Here is an 18,508-nt window from a genome sequence, read left to right as displayed (position 1 = left end):
TATTTAAGGATGGTCTTGTAATCGGTAAATATATATTTGAGCAATTAACTATTGAACATACACACTGTACATAATCATTTTCTGATTATTAAATATTAACTAATAACTTGGATTTGATTATATGTATATATATATCATGGATTTCATTTCATATATGCAGGATAAAATCTCGGTTGAAGGATCTCTAATTCCATTAATGATGAGGTGAATTCAAGCAACGTAAATTTAGATATATCTTTTATTAATTAATTTGCTGATGAAATCTAAAAATTACTAACACAAAGCTGGTTTATTTCTACTAATCACAAATTAAAGCTTACAATAAAAATTGCCGACAAATGTTTACATATCACGGGATTATGATGGTGACAAGAATAAAATAAAATTAGTATCTATCATTTAAATCTTATTGACAGATCCAGTAACCCACTGCCACCAACAGTATTTAAAGTCACGAAAATTGTTTAAACATATTGATTTCTTTACAATTAATTCCGATAAAATGGGGCCCCGTATCACAATAGTCTACCAACAAAGATTCAGAAAATAAAATATAGCAACAAAAAACTTAATCGTTTCGAGAGATAACAAATGCTAATCAGTATTTGAAGAAAAATTACACAAATTTTCTTAATGATCAAAGTTCAAATTGCGTATTTCCTCTCGTACGCGCACGCACGCAATTGTAAATACTTGTATAATTATAAAAACAATCACTTCTTCAAGATACGACATATTTTTATAATTATAATTTAAAAAATAATGAATAATCGTATATCTTTCATTATTCATGTATCATAATTCATAACTCTACTTGACAAATTCAACAGTAACGGCGAGTGAGATTCTATATCATTTGAAAATAGTATTTTACCTTTTTATGATAATTTAATTTAATTTGCAAAAAGCACAAATGCAAAAATTAATAACCCCCTAGCTAGGCCCTGACTAGCTGCCATGACTGTACGTCCATCACAAAATTTTTCCACATTGGCTCATGATTTACCAAAAACCTAACACCCATTAGAAAACCCATAAAATATAGGGCCAAAAAAATAAATAAAGGCACGATGCTTATAAAAAAAAAATGCAAATCTATTACTTGGCAGGCATAAATGGATTTTCTACACATCAGCGACAAATTAACTGGTAACACAGTCACAATTAGTTAACAACCGACGTCAATAGCTAGGTCCCAAAATGCCACTCTTTCAAGTTATCTCATAATTGAGGCCGAATCTAGCTAGCAGTCCAACAATTTTCATTTTACTATCACTCATACAATATTTTGTGAATGTATAACGAATTAAGCTAGTGCCTTTACATGCATTTATTTACAATACAATTAAAAAATATGTAAAAGTTTCTGGCAAAGACATAATGTTAATAATTACTATATTCCATTATAAGTTTTGAGAAGAAGAAGCTAACAGATTCCATCAACTCTGAGAGCATTTATGTGGCATCATACCAATATTAAACTCCCACAAATTGTAGCCCATTGTTGCCGGAAATATATATATAGCACGAGTTTGGATAGCAGACTCTGCTGTGTTGAAAACACGGCATGCGGTACATTTTTACAGTACTAGCTAGCTTGTAGATAAAATTTGAAAAATTGTACGTGAATCATCTCATCTAGCTAAAAAGGTGTACAACAATGTCAATGTGTGATGTGTTTTCAGCAACAGCAGAAGATCCAAAATTCGTAGCGCATAAATAAAGTGGTTATGCAAAAACTGTGAACGTAACTCTTGCATATATATATCATAATGCCTCGTAGGTACGTAGCTGATTTAGGATCATCATGTCGGTGAAATCAATACAAAATAGAATATTATTATAATATTACTCGAATTCTTGCAAGAAACCCAAGAAAATAGTGGCGAGGATTATTATTATTATTATATATATATATAGAACCTGGTTTTGCGAACGTAGATTAATATTGGTGGAAGCACATTTAATTAATTAACTGGGTGATGGCAATATTGCAGATGGTAATTTCTTGCGCTTCTTCTTCTTCTTCTCGTAGCTGATGCCTCTTGCCTTAGACTGTGAATCACGAACTTCACGCAAGTAAAGCCTAACTGCCCGTGCCCCGAACGGGTTGGTTTCGGGCATGCCTCCATTTTCCTCGTAAGCTGCCCGGAGTCGGCCCACGAGGGCATCGAGGCTGCCCCAGGCCTGACGGAGAGGGCAGGGGCAAGGGGCAGGGGGATTGGGGTGGCCGAAGAAAGGACAGAGCTGAGTGTGGACCTTGGTTTTTCCGAACTGGTCAAGGTATCGGAGGAATTCCAGCACGTGAGCTCCGCTGCAGCGGGATAGCGCCAGAGGGGGGCGGTGGTTACGGAGGTACTGCCCGAAAGTGTTCCAGTCCCGGCGTTTCTGGTTCTCGTAGCGGCTGAGCTGGGAGGAGCCTGCTGGTGATATACAAGTAGAACCCATCACTCCTGAGTCAGCAGAGACGGCGGCGGCCTCGGTGAAATTGATGACTGGAGAGATCATTTCTAATTGGGTTTTTATTGGGTCCATGTTAAATATCTGATCGATCTACGGATGGATTATTTTAGCTAGCTAGGGTTTTAGCCAAGAAACAAGCAAGCTACGTACCGTATAGGGCTTTGATGTTTGCAGCGAGACAAAGGGAAAAAGGGGAAGATAGATCATTATAATGAGACAATTAGATCAGTATAACAAGTTGAAGTAGTGATCTCTTGTTGATTTTCCTTCGCGCAGATCTATTATATGTTTGATTCTTCCTATTGGAATTACCTAAGAATTTTGGCTAATTAATATAACGGAGCTTTTGTGGGGTTTAATTTTCTTCTGCAATTTTGATGTGATATTGTAATTTTTATGGTAGTAATTATTATTATAAATTTAATTTTGTTAAAGGGTTGATCTCGGATCCCATTTCATATGAGTCAGAGGGTCATTGGCTCGTGCGAAGGTTAAATCGAGAAATGTGCACGAGCGACATGGACCTGAAAGATGGAGCAATATGTATAGTCCATTTTTTAATTTAATTTTGGTGTTAAGAAAGAGTGGTTCGACTGTTTAATGTACTAATTAAGATTATACGTTATTTATGTGTGCGCTGTGGAAAGAGATAGAAGAGTAGAGTGGCGTGGATAAGAGGAGAATCGTTCGCATTTGTGGTATAATTTGCATACAATTATTAAAAAATATATGAAGTTTAAGAAATTCTTTTTTTTTTTTTTTTTTCTCTTTAGTTTACTAACCGTGTTCCCCACACGAAGACCGTGCAGGGGGGGAGAGTGAAATTTTGGTTATTCGTAGGGCTTTTGTGGACGTGAAAGGAGGATGAAGTTTGACGTAATGTATGGATACAAAGTTTTTTTGTAAAAAAATAAAATAAAATTAGGCAATGATATGGATTTTCCCCTCCCAAGTCAAATTGTCTTTCATATCGAGATGATTTTACTCTTGATAATTTGGTGTGTATGTCCTACCCATTATTTTACTTTCACTATATGGGTTTAATTAAGACTTTAGTGTTTTTTTTAAATATATTTCACAAAAAACATCTATGATATGAGTGTATGATCGATGAATGAGTTAGTTTTATGAGATATATATCCGATCTGACCAACCATGAGAAAATATTACGTTTTATGTATTAAAAAATTTATTATTTTTCATTCTCAATGTAAATCGGATCATTATGTGTCACAGATGTAAGTCAATGAAACTGTCGTACAATTATTAAAAAATATATGAAGTTTAAGAATTTTTTTTTTTCTCTTTAGTTCACTAACCGTGTTCCCCACACGAAGACCGTGCAGGGGGGAAGAGTGAAATGTTGGTAATTGATCGTAGGGCTTTTGTGGACTTGAAAGGAGGTTGAAGTTTGACATAATGGTAAATGGATGGATACAAAGTTTTTTGTAAAAAAATAAAATTAGGCAATGATATGGATTTTCCCCTCCCAAGTCAAATTTTCTTTCATATCGGGATGATTTTAGTCTTGATAATTTGGTGTGTATGTCCTACCCATTATTTTACTTTTACTATATGGGTTTAAATGTTTAATTAAGACTTAGTCTTTTTATATATATATATTTCATATAAAACTTCTATGATATTGTCTTATGAATGAGTTAGTTTTTTGAGATATATATTCAATCTGACCAACTATGAGAAAATACTATACGTTTTATGTATTAAAAAAAATTATTATTTTTCATTCTCAATGTAAATCGGATCATTATGTGTCACACATGTAAATCAATGAAACTGTCGTATAAGTTACCGAAGTTTTAAGTTTAAGAGAAAAATAGTCACATTTGTCCTGTAAGTTGTTATCATATTTTATATTTTCACACTCTAAATTTGAGCAACTCCAACCGAGCACCAAAATTGTGCATTTTTGGTGCAGGAGTATGCTCCAACGGGGGCGCTATTTATGTATTTAATTTAATATTTATTTATTTAAATAATTATTAAACAATTAAAATAAAAATGCAAATTGGGTTAAAAATATCAAATTGGAATACATAATAGAAATAATTGAAATACAAATACAAACTCAAATACATAAAATAAAAATAATCTATAATTTAATGTATGTAATAATAATTAAATAAATTTTAATAATTTTCAAATATTATTTTCATTTATTAATAATAAAATATTATTTCTATAATAAAAATATTAATTATGTTCTTAAATTTGTAAAAAGATATTAAATAAATGATAAGAATAATATATGTAAAATAAAGAAAATATTCCGAAAATATTCTTTTTAGTGTAAGATTAGATGTAAATGAGTTGTAGATGAATGCGGTGTTTGGTGCAGAAATTACACTATTTTAGTGCAGAACTCGCACCAAAATGGTGTTTGTGGTTGGAGATGACCTAACTTGTCTTAGTTGAAATACTCTTAGGTAGTGTTTGGGAGAGAATTTCTATGAAGCACTTTTCAGCTTTTCATTTCCAAATTTTAACAAAATTTAAAATTTTGCGAAGAAGAAACTGAAAAGTGCTCCCTAAAAACTTTTCTAAATACTACCTTAGTCATACACAAATGCTTTTTTTTTTGTGTCATATATAGTTATTCAGAGTACTAACGTGACATCAAAAAAAATTGATGGCATCCCAACGCTAAATGAACACTCCAACTTTGACAAATTATTAAATCCATTATTTTTCCTTTTATCTAAAAGTTAATTCTTTTATATATAGTTATATAAATTATATCCCTAAAAACTAAAATTGAAAGATAATGTATTTTTCGCTTCCCTGGAGTTTCTAATTTTCAATGAAATAAATGGTAAGTTTCAAAAATAAAAATAGGATATATATAATGTAAGTGGAATTGTATTAATTAAGTAAGATGAACTTTCTTCGTTATTGAAGTGATCAAGACAAGCACTCAGTACTCAGTAGTAATGTAATCATTCTAAACCTCGTTCAATCAACAACATTATGTTTCTAGATCTATATGGAAGGGGCACGTCGTAATTTAGGCATTAATTAATGTTTCCGGAATGTATAATTTGCGGTACAAATTTATTTTTATTATTTTATTTTGTATATCTTAAATTCTTGAATATTGACAAAAGAAGATAAATGGGCAAACAACAAATGTTCGAACAAGAGTATACAGTAGAAGAAATGTATTCTTTCATTATCAATATGCAATATATACATAAAGGAATGACTAATATGGTAGATTATATTTAAGGCTATTATGTCGTGATCCTCTTTTTGTGGGATTTGACATACATTAATTTAGGAATACAAATAAAGTAACTTCGTAAATATACATCTAATATAATACAAATCGATAGCGGATATTTCGTAATACTCCCCCTCAAGTTGGAGAGTGAATGTCGTGAAGTCCCAACTTGTTGCGTAATTTCACAAACTGATCCCTTCCTAATGCCTTCGTAAATACATCAGCCAACTGCGAGTTTGAAGACACAAAGGATGGAGTAATCATTCCAGCTTGCATTTTTTTTTCGTACAATATGACAGTCTATTTCTATGTGCTTGGTACGCTCATGAAAAACTGGATTCGCTGCAATGTACAAAGCTGCCTGATTGTCGCAGAACAATGGTGTAGGAGTTGCTTGATCTACCTTTAAGTCATGAAGTATATAACGCAACCAAGTTAACTCCAAAGTTGTGTTAGCCATCGCTCGATATTCGGCTTCTGCCGATGATCTAGAAACGGTGGCTTGCTTTTTTGATTTCCATGATATAATAGAATTTCAAAGGAAAATACAAAATCCTGTGACTGATCTTCTTGTAGTATGACACCCTCCCCAATCTGAATCACAAAAGGCTTTCAGCTCTAGATTGTTTTTTGGAAGAAAGTAGTAGTCCTTGTCCCGGTGTACCTTTGATGTATTTGAGGATTCGAATGGCAGCATTCCAGTGAGGTAATTTAGGTTCCTGCATAAATTGGCTCAAAGTGCGAACAGAATAAACAATGTCGGGCCTTGTCACTGTTAAATAAATCAATCGACCAACTAGTCTTCTATATTTTGTTGGATCATTTAGAGATGATCCATTAGTGGGTGTAAGTTTTAAATTTTGCTCCATTGGAAAATTTTCAGGACGTGCACCTAAGAGCCCTGAATCTTGCAAAATATCCAATGCATATTTTCTTTGAGACATAAAAATACCTTTTTTGGAGCGGGAGAATTCAATACCTAGAAAATATTTCAAGTCTCCAAGATCTTTAATGCGGAAGCGTTTGAGAAGGAAATCTTTGAGGCATTTCATTTCATGTGCATCATTACCTGTGAGAAGTATATCATCTACATATATAAGAATTGCTGTAAAAGATGTACCTTGAGCCTTAGTGAAAAGTGAATAGTCAGCTTTTGATTGTTGAAAACAGCCTTTTGAACGGTATTCGAAAATGTGGAAAACCAATTTATTGAGGCTTGTTTGAGTCCATAAAGAGATTTGTTGAGCCGACACACGAAGTTCTCCCCCTGTCGGCGAAGATCGGGTGAAGGTTGCATATAAACAACTTCATGTAAATCACCATGGAGGAAGGCATTTTGAACATCTAACTGATGGATATACCAGTCACGAGCTACAACAACGGTCAAAAGACATCGAAGTGTCGTAAGCTTTGCTGTAGATGAAAATGTCTCTTGATAGTCGATGCCTTCAATTTGATTGTACCCATTAGCAACAAGACGAGCTTTGTAACGTTCGATGGTGCCATCGGCATTGTATTTTATTTTATAAACCCATTTACAACCAATTGGTTTATGTCCATCGGGCAAAGATACTAGGTTCCATGTGTTATTGAGTTCTAAAGCTTATAATTCTGTTTTCATAGCTTGTCGCCAATGTGAATTAAGGGCAGCTTGACCGTAAGTTTTGGGTTCGACATGATCTGTGACAGTGGCTAAAAATATAGAATGCGAAGATGACAAACGTGAGTATGAAAGAAAATGAGAGAGTGGATATCGAGTACCTTCTTTAGGACTTGGTGGCGAGGCAGACTGATTTGCTTGAGATGACATTAGAAAATCTCTATGTCATGTTGGGGTTTGCTTAGGTCGTGTGGACTGTCTTGTAGGTGGATTGGATGGAGTAGGTTGTTCAAGAGTAATGGTTGATGTGTCTGAAATTGTGGATTTGTCTAGTGGAATAGAGGTAGTAATAGGGTCGGAATGAATAGGCATCATTTCAAGAAGTGGTGTGGTTGTGAGAGGCTGGTTGGTGCTGTTAGGAACAACGGGGGTGATGGGTTGAGGAGTATGAGGTGTTTCTGTGGTTGGGTCCATGTTTCAGTAGGCTCAAAGATAAAGTTTGGTATTGCAAAATCAGAATCTGAAGGAGTTGGGGTAAGAAAAGAAAATGTAGTTTCATGAAACTTGACATCACGACTGACAAAAATTTTCTTTGTTGCCATGTCATATAATTTGTAGCTCTTTTGTCCAGTCGGGTACCCAATGAAGTCACAACGTGTTGCACGGGGTTCAAATTTATGAATGGGGTGTACAACGGTTGCATAACTTAGACAACCAAAAACCTTAAGATGAGTCAGAGATGGAGGACGATTATATAAAATTTCAAAAGGTGTTTTATTTGAGAGTAATGGAGATGATAATCTATTAATAAGATAGACGGCGGTTAAAACACACTCACCCCAAAAATGTAAAGGTAAATGAGACTGAAAAAGTAATGCGCGTGCTACAGTTAAAATGTGACGATGTTTTCTTTCAACAACTCCATTTTTTTGTGGAGTGTAGACACAAGTGTGTTGATACTCAATACCATGAAATTTAAAATAATTTCTCAAAGAAAAAAATTCAAAGCCATTATCTACTCGGATTGCTTTGACGGAAGCTTGAAACTGGGTCCGAACAAAATGGATGAAGGACTTCAAAATATTTTGAGTTTCAGATTTGTATTGCATAAGAAAGATCCATGTGCATCGTGTAAAATCATCTAAACTGGTGAGAAAAAATCGTGCTCTTAAGTGTGTGGGAACTTTGTGAGGACCCCATATATCACAATGCAATAAATCAAACGGAGCTTGAGTTGAGATAATACTTAATGGTAAATGAAGTCTTGTTTGCTTTGCCAAAGGACAAACAGTGCATTTATTATCATAAGAGATATTATTTGTAGATAACAATAAAGAAGCTAACTTAAGACGAAATGGCGATGGGTGCCCAAGACGCATGTGCCAAAGGCTAGAAGGGTGTGAAGTTTGGTTAAAAGTTGGTGCTATGTGTACCGGAGGCATGTAATAGAGACCACCATGTTGTTTACTCGAGCCAATCATCTTCCCCGTAGCCAAGTCTTGTAAAATACAAAACTTAGGGAAAAAATGGCACAACAGTTCAGGGTTGTAGTAAGCTTAGCAATAGATATTAAATTTAAGCGAAAACTAGGAACACATAGAACATTATCTAAGGTGATATCCGGGTTTAAAGATATAGTGCCAGTCGAAGTGATCGAAAGCTGTGGATCCCGTTGGTAAGTTAACAATTGGTACTGGTGTAGGTTGTGTCGTAGTGAAGAGTGAAGAATCAGAGGTGATATGATCAGTGGCACCACTGTCCAAAATCCATGGTTTAGTGAAAACAGAATTAATCGAAACATCAAAGAAAGGGGCCAGACCTATTGCATTCGCAAAAGAATCTTTATTACCAGTATTGTGGTGTGGATTCATCGTAGATAATGCTCGCGAGAGTTGCTGGAGTTGCTCGGTTAAAAATACTTGTAAGATATTGGTTGGGTCGATACTTTGGCTTATTTTGCTACTGTCATTTGGATGTACTCCTCGTGTAAGATAACATGTGGCATTGGTAGTAGGAAAAGTGTTCTTGCGAGGTCCACGTTGTTGTTGTGATTGGCCTTGTCGATTTCCCACGATGTTGGGTGTCCATGTGCCATTTTTGTATTTGCATCGATCCTCTGTATGCCCTCTTTTATCACAGTGTTTGCAATAATACTTTAGAGTACGACAATTTTCAATTGTGTGGCTGTCTCGATCGCAATGTTCACAATACTTGCCTTTTGATTTATTTGAGAAGTTGTTCGGATGGTTCCGAACTGCAGCTACAATAGAAAAGTTCTCAGTTGTTTCTGTAGTTACTTCCCTTTGTACCTCATCTTGAATGACCAATGAGTAGGTCTGGCGAACATTCGGCAGTGGGGTTATCATGAGGATATTGCTACGAACACTACTGTAAGTGTCGTTCAAACCCATGAGAAAATGCATTATCCGATCCTCCTCCCTTTGTGCGATGTGCTCCTTCATCTGGTTGCAAGCAGAAATTGGTCGATATGTATCTAATTCGTCCCAGAGACTTTGAGTTTTGTAAAGTAAACTGAAACTGTCATTGTGTCTTGTGAAAGAAAGGCAAGAGATTTTTGAATCTGATAAATTGCTGGTGCGTTTTTTTGTGGGAATTGGTCTTTGAAGTTTTCCCATACTTGACGAGCTGTTTTAGCGTGAATATTGACCCCTTGGCTAGATCGGGTTCAACAGAGTGAGTGAACCAAGATAAAATCATGTTGTTGCAATGATTCCAAAGTGCAAATTCCTTTGGATTCTCTGTTTCAGAAGGTGATTCAATAGATCCATCAATAAAACCAATTTTATTCTTGGTTGTGAGGGCATGAATCATAGATTTGCTCCATGATGGATAATTGGAGCCATTCAGTTTTGTTGGAACAAGGATGTGTCCAGGTTGGTCTGAATGATGAACTAAGTATGGGTTTGAGAGATCCATCGAAGAGTTGGTTTTTGAATGAACGTGAGGTGTTGTATGGGATGGTGATTTCTGATTTTCATCTGACATTGTAATTATAAAGTAGTGATGGTCGAATTTTGAAAAAAAAATTAGTAATCAGGCACCAGGATGGACTCTGATACCATCTTGAATATTGACAAAAGAAGATAAATGGACAAGCAAAAAATGTTCGAACAAGAGTATGCAGCAGAAGAGATGTATTCTTTCATTATCAATATGCAATATATACATAAAGGAATGACTAATATGGTAGACTAGATTTAAGGCTATTATGTCGTGATCCTCTTTTTGTGGGATTTGACATACACTAATTTAGGAATACAAATAAAGTAAATTCATAAATATACATCTAATATAATACAAATCGATAGCGGTAATTTCGTAATATAAATAGTAGCCGAAGGAGTTTAATTCGAAGCCAAATTAACCAGAGCATTTTTCTTTAAAATCATAAATCAGAGCTAATTTGAGAATGCGGTTTCGTGTTACTGGTGTATAGCTAGCGCCTAGCTATAGATGTTTTGAGGGTTGTAAAAATGCGTGAAGTATATGATAATGAGAGAAAATTTTTGTATATTGATAAGGAAGACGTACAAACATATATATAAACTATTACAAAAGAAATCATCCTAATGATGGTAAAGGAATCTGCCTAAGAAGAAAGAGGACCTAAAAGATTTACAAGTTGATTTATTTACATAGATAAGAAGATTGAGATCCAGAATAAAATTGAGTCTAAATATTCCTTTAATACTCCCCCTCAAGTTGGAGCGTGAATGTCAAGAACTCCCAACTTGCGAACAAGTGAATAAAAAAGAACTTGCCCTAATGCCTTGGTAAATATATCTGCAACTTGATTTTCACTTGATATATAGGCTGTTTTGATCTCCCCTTTGTCAATACGTTCACGAATGAAATGACAATCAATCTCGATATGTTTTGTTCTTTCGTGAAAAACTGGATTAGCAGCGATATGCATGGCTGTCTGATGTCACAATATAACAGTACATGTTGATGGTGATTGACATGCAAATCTCGTAATAGCTGTCTTAGCCAAGTTATCTCACAAGCAATTGATGCCATGGATCTATATTCCGCCTCAGCTGAGGATCTAGACACATTTGTTTGCTTCTTGCTTTTCCAAGAGATGAGAGCTTTCCCAAGGAAAACACAATAACCAGTCACTGATCGACGTGTAGTGATGTCTCCTGCCCAATCGGCATCACAAAACCCAACTAAATTCACATTATTTTGAGAAGGAAAGAATAATCCCTGTCCAGGTGAATTTTTTAAGTATCGAAGCAAACGATGGACTGCATCTAGATGTGGCCGTCTAGGTTGTTGCATGAATTGGCTCAGTGTATTAACCGAGAATGAAATTTCCGGCCTTGTTATTGTTAAATAAATCAACTTTCCCACAAGGCGCCGATAATGTGTAGCATCTTTGAGTAATTCACCCTCAGTGGGAGTGAGTTTTAGAGACTGTTCCATGGGAAACTTTGCCGGTTTTGCACCAAGTAGCCCCGCTTCTTGGAGAATATCAATAGTGTACTTGCGCTGATTAATCGAAATTCCCATCTTAGAACGGGCTATTTCAATCCCAAGGAAATATTTTAGCAATCCAAGATCCTTGAGCTTGAAACAAGATGCAAGGAATGCTTTCACATTGTCGATGGCTTCCGGACTATTCCCTGTTATGATCATATCATCGACATATAACAAAATAGCTGTAAATGAGTTTCCACGCACCTTGGTAAAAAGGGAATGGTCAGCCTGCGACTGGTGGAAACCAAAGTTTGTGATACTGGATAAAAACTTATGGAACCACTCTCGTGAGGCTTGTTTTAAGCCATACAAGGATTTGTGAAGTCGACATACAAGTGGCTCCCCCTGTCGACGGAAACCCGGAGGAAGGTGCATGTATACTTCCTCGGTGAGGTCGCCATGTAAGAAGGCATTTTGGACGTCCATTTGGTGGAGTTTCCAATCATGAATAACAGCAAGAGCAAGGAGACACCGAAAGGTTGTGAGTTTGGCGACCGGAGCGAATGTTTCATGATAATCAATACCTTCTCGTTGAGTGAAACCCTTGGCTACAAGACGGGCTTTGTATCGCTCAATGGTGCCATTGGAATTATATTTGATCTTGAATACCCACTTGCATCCAATCGAACGATGTCCAGAGGGAAGAGGCATGAGAGACCAAGTCTTGTTTGCTTCTAATGCTGAAATTTCAGCTTCCATTGCGGCAACCCATTTTGGATCTTGGCAAGCCTGCTCATAAGTTTCTGGTTCTGATGTACAAGATATGTTATGGGTAAATGAACGATGAGTATGGGAAATATTGGAGTATGACACATACCTGGATAATGGGTGTTTGGTGCTAGATTCAACTGGAAGAGACGATCCTGTGGCAGAAAGAGTATGGTTGATGACATAGTCTTGAAGATGAGCTGGTGGACGTCGTGAGCGAGTAGAGGCTCAAAATGTTGCTGCTGGTATGACTTGATGTTCGGTGTCCTCATGTGAGGATGCTTGGTGTGGTGAATCAGGTTGTGGAATATAGTGAGAGATAACTGATTCTGGTTCAGAATTGGTAAAGGTATGTGAAGGATCATGGTTGGCTTGTGCTAATGGAACGTCCGAGGTGAGCTCCTCGTCTATGGATGTCGGTAGGATTAGAGTATTGTTGGTGGTATCATTGGGGTCAGTGGAATAGGGAAAAACAGTTTCATGGAAAACAACATCCCGTGAAGTGAGTAATTTTTTATCCTCCAAATCGTAGAGGAGGTACCCTTTTTGTCCCGATGGATACCCAAGAAAAACGCATCGGCGTGAGCGGGCATCAAATTTGTGAGTGGGGTGGAGGTGTGTAGCGAAGCTTAAGCACCCATAGGTACGCAAATGAGAGTAAGAGGGGATTCGATTATGTAGTTGCTCATATGGTGTTTTGTTAGATAGGATTGGTGAGGGCAAACTATTGATAAGATAACAAGCCGTAGTGACAAGTTCGCCCCAAAATTTTAAGGGAAGATGAGCTTGAAATCTCAGGGCACGAGCAACATTTAAAAGATGGCGATGTTTTCGTTCAACAACCCCATTTTGTTGAGGTGTGTAAACGCAAGATCGGTGGAAATTAGTGCCATATTCAAGGAAAATTGTTTCCAAAGAAATAAATTCTTTCCCATTATCCGACCGTATGGTATTAATGGAGCAATTGTATTGTGTCTTAACCCAAGCGAAAAAAATTTTAATGAGGGATTGGGTTTCAGATTTATGACGCATGAGATGAACCCAAGTATAACGAGAAAAATCATCGACAATACTTAAAAAATAACGTGCTCCAGAATGAGAATAAATTCTATGCGGTCCCCAAATATCACAATGTATTAACTCAAAAGGTTTATTACTGGAAATATGACTAGAAGGAAATGGTAAGCGTGATTGTTTTGCTAGATGACAAACATCACAAGTAGAGCTAAAATCAAAAGAAATATCTGGAATAGTTTGAGATAATAACTTGAGTGGATTAGCAGAAGGATGCCCGAGTCTTCTATGCCAAAGGTTGGGTGAGTGACGGATGGTATTGGATAAGTGTGGACTCTGACTCGGGGTAAAATAATAGAGACCATTACTCTGTCTGCCCAGTCCAATCGTCTTCTTCGTAGTTGAATCCTGCAACACGCAAAAATCAGGGTAAAATGTCACATTACAATTCAAGGCTTGTGTAAGTTTGCTAATAGAAAGCAAATTAACTTTGAAGTTTGGGACATAAAGTACATCATCAACAGTCATATCATTGCACAATTTCATGGATCCAATGGATTTTATTTGTGCGTGTTCTCCATTTGGTAACTGCACCGTGGGATGTTTAGCAGTTAGTACATTTGAAATAGGAGGGATTCTTGATACATGGTTAGTGGCGCCACTGTCTAGTATCCACTTGCCATGGCTTAAAATAGAATCATTACCTGAAGTATTGATAAGAGGTTCATTGTTACCAGTTTCTTTGCGGAGAAGCGCCATAATTTGATCATACTCCTTGGAGGTGAGGTGTTTAGTCTCCACGTTGGAAATGGATGGAGGCTTGATATTTTTCTTTCCCTTTGGTTTGACATCTTTTCCATGATAGCGATGTCCGGGTGGGAACCCATGAATGTAGAAACAACGATCAACAGTGTGACCGTCCAAATCACAGTAGGAACATTGGAGTGGCTTGTTTCCAGTGTTCAGTCGGTGAGACTCAGAGTCTTTGGTTTGCCGAGCTCGATTCTGCACCTTTTGTTGAGTGAAATTTGCATTATATCCAGTAGCGTCTCGATTGGCAGCAACATCATTTTGTCTCTCATGTTGTAGAATTAGAGCATGAGCCTTCCGGGTGTCAGGTAATGGATTCATCAAGAGTACTGAGCCACGGATGATGGAAAAAGTATCATTTAACCCCATGAGGAATTGCATGACTTTTTCCTTCTCGTCTCTCTCGGTGATTACTTTGACACTACCACAAGTACATGCAATTGGATCATAATAAGAAGCCAACTCATCCCATAGTGCCTTCAATTTGGTATAGTAAATCGACACAGATTGATGTCCTTGTTGATGTTCTATGATTTCGCGACGAATTTCGAAGATGCGAGCGTCATTCCCTTGCGAGAATCTGTCATGCAAATCGTTCCAAACATCGAATGCGTGTTCTGTATAGATGAGGCTCGTAGCGATGTCGGGGTGAACAGCATTTAGAATCCATGATAAGACCATATGATTACATCGTTCCCATGTTGAAAATTTGTCGTCCGTTGCCGTCGGCGCTTTGATTGTTCCGTTGATGAATCCGGTTTTGTTTTTAGCACTCAAAGCGATGCGCATTGCACGACTCCATTGCCCGTAGTTATTCCCATCAAATAACTTGGAGACAAGAACCAAACCGGGATGATCAGATTGTTGTAAAGTGAGGGGATCCAAGTGGTTTGATCCAGTCTCCGTTTTCTTGTTTTCATCTCCCATTGCAGCGGAAGTTTTCTCAGAAAGATTGCTCTGATACCATGTAAAAATGTGTGAAGTATATGATAATGAGAGAAAATTCTTGTATATTGATAAGGAAGACGTACAAACATATATATAAACTATTACAAAAGAAATCATCCTAATGATGGTAAAGGAATCTGCCTAAGAAGAAAGAGGACCTAAAAGATTTACAAATTGATTTATTTACATAGATAAGAAGATTGAGATCCAGAATAAAATTGAGTCTAAATATTCCTTTAATAAGGGTAATTTGGTCGTCGATTAAATGTTGATTTAATGTTACTTTAGTTTTGCAAAATATTTGCCACCATTTATAATGTTAATTTCTTTTTCAAATTTATTTACATAGTAATAAACAAGAATATAGTTTTAGCCTTTAGGAAACGAATTAATGTTGAACAAAAAGACAACTAGGTAGTGTTTGGTAGAGTTTCTAATTAAGAAGCACTTTTTGGCTTTTCATTAACAAAATTTTCAAAATTTTATTTAAAAAAAAAGCTAAAAAATGGTTTCTAAAAACTTTTTTCAAACGCTAACCTAATCATGTACGCGGAAAGCCATCGTCAACTCAAGAAAAGAAAATTTGGGAAAAGAAATTGTCATTTTTATAAGAAATAATATAATAATTGGATTTTTGTTTGTGAGTACATGCATTGTACATAATAATTTTGATTAGAAAAAAAAACCAAATATTTGGGACAACAGCTTACACACACTCTGAATTGTTGAGATGCATGAATGATATCAACATTAACAGATATTTTTTTAATGCATGCACGTTACTTAAAATAAATTAATATTACATTTAATAATTAAATAAGTTAATATATAGATAGTAATAAATATTTAGTTAGGACTATATAAAGAATTATAATTAAATAAAAACATTAAGTTAGATGCTGAACAAAAATTTTTGGATAGCAAATATAAGTTAATAATTTAATACAATGTAATTAAGCACACATAACAAGCATAATTTGGTTGGGTTATAAACTACACTATTGCTGCTCGCAAATTATGTGGAGTTCGATTCGATAAAAAAAAAACTCATTAATCTTCTCGAGCTTGAATTCGATAAATTTATCAAGTCGGACTCGAGCTCAAAAATATTCAACTTGTACGCTCACAAACATTTTTGTTTATAGACTCACGAACAATTATTCACGAGCTCCAATCATTTACTATATTTGCAAACATGTTAGTTTGCCATTAGTTTATAGATATATATTATATTGTATGTTCGAGCTCGAGCTAAGCTCTTTAAATATGATGATAAACGAGCTGAATTCGCGAGCCTAGTAATTTCAAATGATTTGAACTCGAACCTCATGGTAAAAGGCCGAATCGAACTCGAGCCGTTAACATTGACATAACTATTGAGGTGTTGTTAAAACATTGCAGTCTTACAATTAACAAAACGTGTAGATTTTGGTAAATCGATAACCGTTCAGTCCTATTATTCGTATCAAAATCAAGATTGTTGGGTATAATTAATAAGATAACAAATATAATATTGAAATATATGTAACATTTGAGCTACTTTACGATTTAAAATATTAAAATTACAATATACGTTAGTACTATCTATAACTTTAATTTGCTCAAATAGCTAACACTCGAAGCTAATTAAGTGTATATACCAGTAATATACATCATTCTCTACCATCAAGGATCTAGATATCTATCTATACATTAGTACTTAATCTGAAAGAGATGGTGTATATTGGATTTTTTTGTGATGGGTGGCGTGATGATGACCGGGAGGCAAGTCCAAGAGGCGGCTATTGACGTTAATATATGCGGGGGGAATGCATGCATGGGTTGACAATTTTATCCAAATATCATGTCATTGGAAAATGATTTTGAGATTGTTGGTAAATTTCGGATGTGGACATGCGGAAAGAGAGGGTGTAACAATTATATGGAAAATGTAAAATAATTAATATAATGATTATAAGAAAATGTATAATAGTTGGCCAACCAAACAATGCTTTAGGTCTATACTTGGGTTCTGTTTAGACGTATACTTTAAAAATGTTTTTGTAAAAATGTTTTTCAAAACTATTTTACAAAAACGTTTTAATAGTTAAAAAGGTGTTAGAAAACTATTTATAAAAACGTTTTAATAGTTAAAAATATTTCCCAACACTACATAATTAATCATACAGCTAGTTTTATAATCAAGGCTAGATTCTAACTAATTACTTTTCCTTTGAGCTTCAACTTAGTTTTTAAGACTTTATCCAAGTGTATATCCAACACATATATATAATGTCATTTGTCTTGCAGTTTAAAGGATTAAATCTTACCCGGCTCGACAAGTTAATACGATTCAGTGCTTCAACTTCGCCATGATTACAACACTTGTATATACGTCATACGTGCTCGAACATCATTTAGCCAGGTTTTGTTTGAATATATACTTTAAAAACATTTTTAATGTTTTATAAGTAAAAATAAATAAAATATGTGTTCGAAAATTTTTTTAAAAAAATTTTTGGAAATCTTTTTAAAAATTAAAAGTATTTTTCAAATATAGTTTTTTAAAAAATACTAGGAGACGTGTTTAGATATTTTTAGAATTAAACTGTAGAAAGCAAAGATAACAATATTACTTTTGAAATGTTCAAATGTTTTTATAGAATAGTTGTCCGAATACATATTAGTTCTTAAATTAAAACAATTTTTAAAACATTTTATAAAAAAAAATTAAAAACACTTTTATAAAAATGTTTTATAAGTGCATGTCCAAACGAAACTTTAGTTATTTATATATTTTTGGCTTGAGCGTGTCGATGATTTTCATGATGTTAATTAAATAAATAAATAATTATTTTTTATGTTAAAATAAATATTTAATGATATTTTTATGTTCTAACATGTATATATATATTTTTTTCATGTTACGTTGTCAGTTAATTTAAGAACTTAGTCCACAATTGTAATTATTTTGATTTTAGTCATTCATCATGGAGTGTTGACGTGCTATTGAAGTTTGATGGTGTGTCCGATGTCACTTTGATACTATATATGATGAAAACATATTAAAATTGATAAAAAAAAGTACAAGTTAGTGGACTAAGATTATGAATTGACCAATGACAATATTAAAAATGAAAAATGTAAACGATACTAAAACCGTGCTTTTCTCAATTTTTTAATTTTTTTATTTATTGTATTACATAAAAATCCGGAATCAGATAAAAATTACGCAACTAAAT

General features: G+C 34.9%; 3 protein-coding genes across 3 annotated transcripts; all 3 read right to left on the bottom strand.

The window, feature by feature from the left end:
* Positions 1 to 1,446: 1,446 nt before the first annotated feature.
* LOC140864127 (protein LIGHT-DEPENDENT SHORT HYPOCOTYLS 4-like) lies at positions 1,447 to 2,744 on the bottom strand. The gene has a single exon (XM_073268071.1). The coding sequence runs from the start codon at positions 2,533 to 2,535 to the stop codon at positions 1,972 to 1,974; it is 564 nt and encodes a 187-aa protein (XP_073124172.1). The 5' UTR covers positions 2,536 to 2,744; the 3' UTR covers positions 1,447 to 1,971.
* Positions 2,745 to 8,908: 6,164 nt separating this feature from the next.
* Positions 8,909 to 10,241, bottom strand: LOC140860450 (uncharacterized). Its single transcript, XM_073263462.1, has 2 exons — positions 9,943 to 10,241; positions 8,909 to 9,842 (listed from the first exon to the last, which is right to left on the bottom strand). Exons 1-2 carry the CDS (start codon positions 10,239 to 10,241, stop codon positions 8,909 to 8,911), a joined length of 1,233 nt encoding a protein of 410 aa, XP_073119563.1.
* Positions 10,242 to 11,022: 781 nt separating this feature from the next.
* On the bottom strand, positions 11,023 to 15,266 carry LOC140860449 (uncharacterized). Its single transcript, XM_073263461.1, has 5 exons — positions 14,043 to 15,266; positions 13,728 to 13,937; positions 12,625 to 12,844; positions 11,330 to 12,556; positions 11,023 to 11,243 (listed from the first exon to the last, which is right to left on the bottom strand). The coding sequence occupies exons 1-5, from the start codon at positions 15,264 to 15,266 to the stop codon at positions 11,023 to 11,025; spliced, it is 3,102 nt and encodes a 1,033-aa protein (XP_073119562.1).
* Between the last annotated feature and the right edge of the window lie 3,242 nt (positions 15,267 to 18,508).

Source organism: Henckelia pumila, chromosome 4, assembly GCF_033568475.1.
Source record: "Henckelia pumila isolate YLH828 chromosome 4, ASM3356847v2, whole genome shotgun sequence".
Classification (NCBI taxonomy): Eukaryota; Viridiplantae; Streptophyta; class Magnoliopsida; order Lamiales; family Gesneriaceae; genus Henckelia; species Henckelia pumila.
Note: the sequence above shows the minus strand (reverse complement) of the source record. Positions and strands in the feature narration are given on the sequence as shown.

Coding starts and splice junctions, on each gene's coding strand:
- LOC140864127 (XM_073268071.1), bottom strand. CDS start 2,535: ATGGACCCAATAAAAACCCAATTAGAAATGATCTCTCCAGTCATCAAT.
- LOC140860450 (XM_073263462.1), bottom strand. CDS start 10,241: ATGGATCTCTCAAACCCATACTTAGTTCATCATTCAGACCAACCTGGA. Junction 9,843..9,942: donor ACGCTAAAACAGCTCGTCAA/GTATGGGAAAAC, acceptor ACACAATGACAG/TTTCAGTTTACTTTACAAAA.
- LOC140860449 (XM_073263461.1), bottom strand. CDS start 15,266: ATGGGAGATGAAAACAAGAAAACGGAGACTGGATCAAACCACTTGGAT. Junction 13,938..14,042: donor ATGATATGACTGTTGATGAT/GTACTTTATGTC, acceptor TGCGTGTTGCAG/GATTCAACTACGAAGAAGAC. Junction 11,244..11,329: donor ATCCATGGCATCAATTGCTT/GTGAGATAACTT, acceptor GACATCAGACAG/CCATGCATATCGCTGCTAAT.